The sequence below is a fragment of the Protomyctophum parallelum genome (assembly GCF_964188405.1).
Source record: "Protomyctophum parallelum genome assembly, chromosome: 3".
NCBI lineage: Eukaryota > Metazoa > Chordata > Actinopteri > Myctophiformes > Myctophidae > Protomyctophum > Protomyctophum parallelum.
This window is the reverse complement of record NC_139698.1, coordinates 3,873,260-3,883,235: the sequence shown is the minus strand read 5'-3', so window position 1 is coordinate 3,883,235 and position 9,976 is coordinate 3,873,260. Positions and strand designations below refer to the sequence as shown.

General features: G+C 42.8%; 1 protein-coding gene across 1 annotated transcript; it reads left to right on the top strand.

The window, feature by feature from the left end:
- Positions 1-1,875: 1,875 nt before the first annotated feature.
- Positions 1,876-6,960, top strand: hspb6 (heat shock protein, alpha-crystallin-related, b6; the record flags this gene model as incomplete). The annotated part of the gene is made up of 3 exons (XM_083761300.1): positions 1,876-2,267; positions 4,739-4,861; positions 6,403-6,960. Exons 1-3 carry the CDS (start codon positions 2,103-2,105, stop codon positions 6,958-6,960), a joined length of 846 nt encoding a protein of 281 aa, XP_083617426.1. The 5' UTR covers positions 1,876-2,102.
- Between the last annotated feature and the right edge of the window lie 3,016 nt (positions 6,961-9,976).

Here is a 9,976-nt window from a genome sequence, read left to right as displayed (position 1 = left end):
CGACACACTATAGAGTTATTATGTGTTTTGATTGATTGATTGATAGTATTTGTTAACAGTTAACTGTGAGTGGACGACACCATAAAGCACTAGACCTGTTTACAAGAGGGTCCACCTTGTTCAATTCATCATAACATTTAGAGACGTACAAATACACATGTCTATATAGCCAAAATAAACAGGAAATCATCATCATCATCATCATCAAGGAGGTGAAAAGGGAAAATAAACCATATACAGTGAGGTGGGGGGCGGGGGGATTCAGATTTTACCGGGAGACAGTTTGGAATTGTAGCCATCCGTATAGGTGCCCTTTGAGATATATATGCATTTTATGTGAATTAATTACTATCCAATGATGTTTTCATCGTTGTTCACTAATAATCATGAAAAAAAAATCTTTCTACTCAGTCTGTGTCTCATAGGAGGGCTGTGGGCAGTTCAGAAACTGTCTTCCAGTGACATCATCAATGGGGAATACAAGCTAATAAAAACTGCAGGCTTTCTAGTCCTGAAAAGTTGCAATGCGAAAATGGAAGTCATCGTTCTCACGATAATAAAAATCTAAACATTTTTGTAAAAGAAAATCTTGTTTAAAAAATAATCTGCCTAATGATGATGTCACTGGAAGACGGTTTCTAAACTGCCCACAGCCCTCCTATGAGACACAGACAGAGTAGAAAGAAATCGTGCCATTTTATCATGATTATTAGTGAGGACCTATTATATGAAGATAGGTTGAAAGGTGGTGAAGTGGCCCTTTAAATATAACAGACAATAAGTCTTTATCTCCGTGCTGTGGTATTCATGTCCATTGTATGTTAAATGTAACAGACATTGTATGTTAAATGTAACAGACAATAAGGTTGTCTTTATCTTCGTGCTGTGGTATTTCTACATGCCCATTGTATGTTAAATGTAACAGACATTGTATGTTAACAGACAATAAGGTTTTCTTTATCTCCGTGCATGCTGTGGTATTTCACATGTCCATTGTATGTTAAATGTAACAGACATAACAGACAATAAGGTTTTCTTTATCTCCGTGCATGTTGTGGTATTTCACATGTCCATTGTATGTTAAATGTAACAGACATAACAGACAATAAGGTTTTCTTTATCTCCGTGCATGCTGTGGTATTTCTAAAATGTCTTTCAACGCGACAACGACGAGGCTGCATTCCTCACATTATTATAACAAACAAACTGACACGGTGCAGCTGCGTGCGTCCATCTAACGATGCCCCCCCCCAGGGTACTTATGTATTAGTATTATTATTATTATTATTATGACGATTACACAAGACAATGAAGGTGCCCCATGTGCATTCCCTATGTGTTATGTAACTATGGTGTGTATACAACACAGACCTGACTGAACCTCTGACACACAGAGAGAGAGAGGAGAGGGGGGCAGGGAGAGGGGGGGAGAGAGGGAGAGAGAGAGGGGGGGTAGAGAGAGAGGAGAGGGAGAGAGAGAGAGAGAGAGAGAGGAGAAGGAGGGAGGGAGGGGGGAGAGAGGGAGAGAGAGAAGGGGGAGAGAGAGGGGGGAGAGAGAGGGAGAGAGAGAGGGGGGGAGAGAGAGGAGAAGGAGGGAGAGAGAGGGAGGGAGGGGGGAGAGAGGGAGAGAGAGAAGGGGGAGAGAGAGGAGGGAGAGAGCTAGATAGATACAGATAAGGAGAGAGAGAGAAGGGGGAGAAGGAGAGACAGAGAGAGATACCGAGAGAAAGCAGGGGGAGAAGGGGAGAGAGAGAGAGAGAGAGAGACAGAGACAGAGACAGAGAGAGATACCGAGAGAAAGCAGGGGGAGAAGGAGAGAGAGAGAGCGACAGAGAGAGAGAGAGAGAGAGAGAGAGAGGAGGGTCAGATTTCCTTCCCAGACACTGTTGGGCACAGAGAGGATAAAAACACGTCTCTCTCACTGAGGTCTAGCCTATAGAAACCTGTGGACTTCAGCTACAGTCAGTCTGTCTGTCTGTCTGTCTGTCTGTCAACTCAACTCTACAGCCCTCCATCCACTCCTCCACTGTCTTCTAATTGAACTTCATATCGAGCCCCTCTCTCTCATCTCTCCAGACTAGGAGACGGACTTCATCCAGACCATGGACTTCATCCTGCCCTCCAGCCTGCCGGCCTGTGGCATCCCCTGGGAGAAGGTCCTGCCGCCTCTCCTGCCGCGGCTCAACGCCGTGTACGGAGCTCAGTGTGGCTGGAACCAGCTGGTGACCCCGCAATCCGCCGAGCCTTGTTCCCTCAGCGCCACGCAGGTAGGCACCGGCTGCCTGGTTTACCTACTATAGCGTGTATATGTGTAACCTATATGTTCACTAAACTATAATTATGTAACCTATGTTCACTAAACTATAATTATGTAACCTATGTTCACTAAACTATAATTATGTAACCTATGTTCACTAAACTATATGTATGTAACCTATGTTCACTAAACTATATGTATGTAACCTATGTTATTGTTCACTAAACTATATGTAACCTATGTTATTGTTCACTAGACTATATGTAACCTATGTTCACTAAACTATATGTAACCTATGTTCACTAAACTATAATTATGTAACCTATGTTCACTAAACTATATTTATGTAACCTATGTTCACTAAACTATATTTATGTAACCTATGTTCACTAAACTATATTTATGTAACCTATGTTCACTAAACTATAATTATGTAACCTATGTTATTGTTCACTAAACTATATGTAACCTATGTTATTGTTCACTAGACTATATGTATGTAACCTATGTTATTGTTCACTAAACTATATGTAACCTATGTTCACTAAACTATAATTATGTAACCTATGTTCACTAAACTATAATTATGTTCACTAAACTATAATTATGTAACCTATGTTCACTAAACTATATGTAACCTATGTTATTGTTCACTAAACTATATGTAACCTATGTTATTGTTCACTAAACTATATGTAACCTATGTTATTGTTCACTAAACTATATGTAACCTATGTTATTGTTCACTAAACTATATGTAACCTATGTTATTGTTCACTAAACTATATGTAACCTATGTTATTGTTCACTAAACTATATGTAACCTATGTTATTGTTCACTAAACTATATGTAACCTATGTTATTGTTCACTAAACTATATGTAACCTATGTTATTGTTCACTAAACTATATGTAACCTATGTTATTGTTCACTAAACTATATGTAACCTATGTTATTGTTCACTAAACTATATGTAACCTATGTTATTGTTCACTAAACTATATGTAACCTATGTTATTGTTCACTAAACTATATGTAACCTATGTTATTGTTCACTAAACTATATGTAACCTATGTTATTGTTCACTAAACTATATGTAACCTATGTTATTGTTCACTAAACTATATGTAACCTATGTTATTGTTCACTAAACTATATGTAACCTATGTTATTGTTCACTAAACTATATGTAACCTATGTTATTGTTCACTAAACTATATGTAACCTATGTTATTGTTCACTAAACTATATGTAACCTATGTTATTGTTCACTAAACTATATGTAACCTATGTTATTGTTCACTAAACTATATGTAAGCTATAAGAATGGGTGAATGAATGAATTATTTTTATTCTTATAGCACCTTTCCAAACATATATAGTTACAAAGTGCTTTACAGACAGGTTATAAAACACTAATCATAAAAAACATAAAAACAACAAAGCATCAAAACATCAGAGACAATAAAACATGAAGAAAATAACAGGCCAATAAAACAATTAAAAACAATATTAGGAAAAACACTTTGCATACAGATGTGTTTTTAAAAGCGTTTTAAAAGAAGGCACTGATTCTGCTAACCTATAAGAGCCAAAGGCAGGGAGTTCCAGAGCCGCAAAGGCCCGGTCACCCCGAGTGACCAGACGCGTTGCAGGAGGAACTAGGAGGGCCCTATCCGCTGACAGCGCACAGGGTTAAAGATCGCCCCCCCGTCCCCTAGCAACATGCATGAAAAGGTGTAGTTCACAACCGCCAAGAATCGACTTATTTTCTATATCCTGGAATTCGTGGAATTTCTCATGTTTCCAGGTGGACTGAGACAGCAGAGGGTTAATAGTAGATCTATATATCATGTTTCCAGGTGGAATGTGACAGCAGAGGGTTAATAGTAGATCTATATATCATGTTTCCAGGTGGACTGAGACAGCAGAGGGTTAATAGTAGATCTATATATCATGTTTCCAGGTGGACTGTGACAGCAGGGAACCCCTTTTGGTGGTTACATACATTATGTTATAATTTAGCTATTGAAAAATAGCAGATCTACAAGTTTGTACAAGTCTTGTACAAGTTTGTACAAGACCTACAAGTTGAACTTGTAGGTCTGCTATTTTTGAAAAATCGTTAAAATGTGCCTAAAGTCTTTCAGAAAATTGTCATGATTAGGAAACTTTTTTTTTATTTCGACGTTCAGGCCTAAATGGGTTAATAGTAAATCTATATATCATGTTTCCAGGTGGACTGTGACAGTGGTTACATACATTATGTTATAATTTAGCTATTGAAAAATAGCAGATCTACAAGTTCATAGCGCGCCACTCGGTGGCGCGCTATGAACTTGTAGATCTGCTATTTTTGAAAAATCGTTAAAATGTGCCTAAAGTCTTTCAGAAAATTGTCATGATTAGGAAACTTTTTTTTTAATTTCGACGTCAGGCCTGAATGGGTTAACAGTAGATCTATATATCATGTTTCCAGGTGGAATGTGACAGCAGCGGGTTTACAGTTCAGGTGGACGTGAGGCTGTTCAGACCAGAGGAGCTGCTGGTCAAAGTGACCGGAGACTTTGTGGAGGTTCAAGGGAAACACCAAGAGACAAAGGTTTGTGTGTGTGTGTGTGTGTGTGTGTGTGTGTGTGTGTGTGTGTGTGTGTGTGTGTGTGTGTGTGTGTGTGTGTGTGTGTGTGTGTGTGTGTGTGTGTGTGTGTGTGTGTGTGTGTGTGTGTGTGTGTGTGTGTGTGTGTGTGTGTGTGTGTGTGCGTGTGTGCGTGCGCCTGCCTTAGAGTATATATGAATAGAGAAGGAACCCAGAGGAAACCCTGAGGCGAAATGGAGGCCGAATTTGGCATTGCAGCCTGGCCCCAAACACATGAACGTGCTGTCCGTTGACTATCATTGTACACGTTCACGACGGACGACGCTCGTGCGCGTTCAACGGCAGCGCGTTCATGTGTTTGGGGCCCAGACACTATTGCAGTATTGCAATCCATCCCAGAATGCACTCTGTTCCTACCCGGAAGGAGGAGTGAAATCGCCTCATGCGTTTTTTGAGCAACTTAATGCAAGTGGATGGGAGGAGAACTCGGGTGTCTTCTCTATTCATATATACTCTAAGGTGTGTGCGTGCACATGTGTGTGTGCCTGAGAATAGAATTATCAATGTCACTTCAGTTTAACCACTTAAAAAAACGTGTTAAATCGTATTATTCTCTCCATAATACTGTATGTTTGGGGTAAAGTAAAGATTTACATACTTTCGTACCGGCGTTGATTATGAATTATGACGTTCATATAAGATAACAATGTAATTCAGGTTACCATGACATAAATATAAGGATCTATAAAGTAGTAGTAATTCAGGAGGACGATAGTTATTGGGAGTGACCTGAGATGACAGTCCAGGCCCATTCTGGACGGGAACCCCTTTTGGTGTTTCAAGCCTATTACGTTATACTTTACGGGGCGGCAGTGGCTCAGGGGTAGAGTGCCTGGATGGTAACCGTAAGGTTGCCAGTTTGAACCCGGGCTCCCCCAGAGTTACTGTCGAAGTGTCCTTGAGCAAGACACTGAACCCCTAATTGCTCCTGATGTGCTAGTTGGTGCCTTGCATGGTTTCCGCTGCCATCGGTGTATGAATGTGTGTGTGAATGGGTGAATGTAGTGAATGGGTGAATGTAATGCACAATCTCTGTAAAGCGCCTTGGATAAAGGCGCTATATAAATGCACCATTTACCATTTACCATTTACTTTAGCTATTGAAAAATAGCAGATCTACGAGCTCTGCTATTTTTTTCGTGAAAATGCGGCACAAATCTTTGAATATATATTTCAACGTTTTTAACTCAAATGTTTTATTCTGGGGGGGGGGGGGGGGGGGGGGGGTCCTGGAACAACATATTTTCAGACGGAGGTCGGTGGCCAATTACATATATCTTTTGGGGCCTATGAAATGAAATATTGAGAACCTCTGATAAAGAAACATATAGTATTTCAGAAAACTGTCAGCATTTAGAAGACATTTCTGTAATTACGACGTCGGGCCTAAATGGGTTGTCTGTCTGTCTGTCTGTCTGTCTGTCTGTCTGTCTGTCTGTCTGTCTGTCTGTCTGTCTGTCTGTCTGTCTGTCTGTCTGTCCGTCCAGAGGGACGGTCCCGGGGTGATCACCAGGCAGTTCAACCGTCGCTATCGCATCCCAGAGGGAGTCGACGCGCTGGCCTTGGAGTCGGCCGTGTCTCCGGAAGGCATCCTGGTCATCTCCGCTCCGCTGCTGCAGCTGCAGGCCTGCAGGGATCCTGCAGCACCTTGTCCCTCCGCTCCTCCGCTGCTGCAGCCGGCCTGCAGCAAGGACCCTGCAGCACCTTGTCCCTCCGCTCCGCTGTTGCTGCAGCCGGCCTGCAGCAAGGACCCTGCAGCACCTTGTCCCTCCGCTCCGCTGCTGCTGCAGCCGGCCTGCAGCAAGGACCCTGCAGCACCTTGTCCCTCCGCTCCGCTGCAGCTGCAGGCCTGCAGCAAGGACCCTGCAGCACCTTGTCCCTCCGCTCCGCTGCAGCTGCAGGCCTGCAGCAAGGACCGCACTGCAGCACCTTGTCCCTCCGCTCCGCTGCAGCTGCAGGCCTGCAGCAAGGACCACACTGCAGCACCTTGTCCGACACCATCACACCCCGGTGCGTCCTCCAACACACCTCCTCCTCCACAGTAAACTAGAATGCTATCTGGCCCTAAACAGAGAATACACCGTGGCAGAATACCTGAGCACCGTGACCGACCCAAAACAAAGACAAATCTTAACCAGGTACAGACTCAGTGAGCACAGTCTCGCGATGGAGAAAGGCCGTCATAGGCAGACCTGTATCCCGAGAGAAGACAGAATACTATGCACCCACTGCACACAGAATGAAGTGGAAACCGAGCTTCACTTCCTAACCATCTGTCCACTGTACCAAGACATCAGAGACACATACTTCCCACAGATTACAACCACACACGGAGATTTTGAAAACATGACCAATGACAAAAAAACTCCCATATCTGCTGGGCGAAGTACAACAATGTGCAAATAACACATGCAGCAAGATTTGTGAGTTGCTGTGATAGGAGAAGGATATCAAATGGAACACAACCACCCTAAAGACTAATCATTGTGTATATTCCTGCTCTATACCTGCATCGAGTGATCTTGGTACATAGAATTTGATCTATTGAAGATTATTTTGTTTTGATTGTTTTGATTGTATTGCTGTATTGTCGTATTGTTCTTTCTGCTTTGGCAATGTAAAGGTATGTTTTCTCATGCCAATAAAGCCCTTTGAATTGAATTGAATTGCCTCGTCCTCCACACCTCCTCCAACGCCACACGCCGATCGTGCCGTCTCGATCCAGACATCTTGATTGTTCTTCTTGCCTTGTTCTGCAGACCAACTGTCCTCTGCAACACAGACAGAACACTAACTAACTAACACAGTGTATTGTGTCTTTGGCAGCGGTGGCCGAACGGTTTGCGGAGCGTGGTCTTGATATCGTGAAGGTCGCTATAGTTCGTATCCCCGGACCGGCACGTTCAAATTACCACCACTGAAGTGCCCTTTGAGCAAGGCATTGAACCTCTACCATGAAATGTTCTATGAGCAGGGCCTGGCTGTAAACAAGTTCTTGAGCTTTAGTCCAGTTACCCTGGGTAAACATGGTACCTTTCCTTTCCTTAGTCCAGTTACCCTGGGTAAACATAGTACCTTTCCGTTCCTTAGTCCAGTTACCCTGGGTAAACATAGTACCTTCCCTTTCCTTAGTCCAGTTACCCTGGGTAAACATAGTACCTTTCCTTTCCTTAGTCCAGTTACCCTGGGTAAACATAGTACCTTTCCTTTCCTTAGTCCAGTTACCCTGGGTAAACATAGTACCTTTCCTTTCCTTAGTCCAGTTACCCTGGGTAAACATAGTACCTTTCCTTTCCTTAGTCCAGTTACCCTGGGTAAACATAGTACCTTTCCTTTCCTTAGTCCAGTTACCCTGGGTAAACATGGTACCTTTCCTTTCCTTAGTCCAGTTACGCTGGGTAAACATAGTACCTTTCCTTTCCTTAGTCCAGTTACCCTGGGTAAACATAGTACCTTTCCTTTCCTTAGTCCAGTTACCCTGGGTAAACATAGTACCTTTCCTTTCCTTAGTCCAGTTACCCTGGGTAAACATAGTACCTTTCCTTTCCTTAGTCCAGTTACCCTGGGTAAACATGCTACCTTTCCTTTCCTTTGCCGGGCAGAAACCTTGTATTTACATATTTCATCTTTTTGTGTTCCTTTTTTTATTTATTTTATTTTGGGTATATGAGAGCATCGTAAAGTAGCGAAAATCTACAAAGCTCAGAGCACATTTTTGAGAAATGTTGAATATTTGAGCCCATGACGAACGGTGTGTGTGCGTGTGTGTGTGTGTGTGTGTGTCACTGTGTGTGTGTGTGTGCGTGTGCGTGTGTGTGTGTCACTGTGTGTGTGTGTGTGTGTGTTATACCTTTTAATCCTTTCAATTTCAAACCGCCGTGTCTCATTAGCCGCTGCTAGCGATATTAGTAGTTTGAATGTTTTCAGAAAGGTAGGTAGGTCATAGGTCATGCTTTTAGAATAGGCCAATGGAAATGAGCTGGTGACTACGGTAACAAGACTACTCGCCCCGTTTCTGTTTTCCTCCCAGAAGTTTCCCCAGTGAGGGGTTGGTGGGAGAGGCTGGACAGCAGACGGCTGGACTTTGAATTTCTCTAACTATAAACTTTCATGACAGCAGACAGACAGCCTAAGTACAAATATAATTTATGAAAAGCTACTACAGTGAAGTCTGTTCACAGAAGTTGTTGTATAGGCTATGTGGGGATTATCTGACGAGGTACCATTTGAGTGTGCAAAACCTTACATATACTAAATAATACTAAATTGTTTATAGGTTCAATATAAGTCAAATAATATAGCCTTTCCACAGGAGTATCTTTTTATATTTTTCCAAAAAGAATACAAACAGCCAATAACATATTACAAAGTTATCCCCCTCACTGGGGAAAATTCCGGGAGGAAAAACGGGCAAGCACCGGGGTGAGTAGTCCAGTATTCGTGACTACAGGGCCAGATTAACACCGCTGAGGGCCCCCCCCCCCTTCACATGTAAATCTGTGTGCACGCGTGTAACATCGAGTGTGCAACATCTTTGCTGTTTTGGGGGCGGTTTTTAAATGCCGTTCTATTGGCTTATTTCCGGTCGCCTATGCTGCTCTGAATCGAAAGAATGACCGGAATGGGAGATCTGAACGGAAGCGAAGACAACGTGACCTGACCGTGTGTTTGAGCCAGAACTCTCATTATAAATAAGCTGCCTGTGAATGTGGACTCGCTGCCAGAGATCACATTAGGAAGAGTTCCCTGGCAGCGTGCTCTAGGACTCCCTGACACGCGTAGACGCCGGCCTGCAGAATGTTCTTGTAAATAGCATGCTCTTGTAGGGACATGGAATCCTGTCGGGGGTCATCCACGTCTCCGTACACGGGCAAGCGTGTCTGTGCGGCAAAGACTTGGGTCTCGTCCTTGGCATTGTTGATTTTGACAGCACATTTTAGTTTTAGTCATATATTATAGGACTGTATTTTGCGTGTCTTAAGTACCAGGTCTTATTCCCTAACTTGAGTAAACCAAAGACCTGGAGGCGTGATCAATGCTCTTTGGCCACTCAGAATAGCC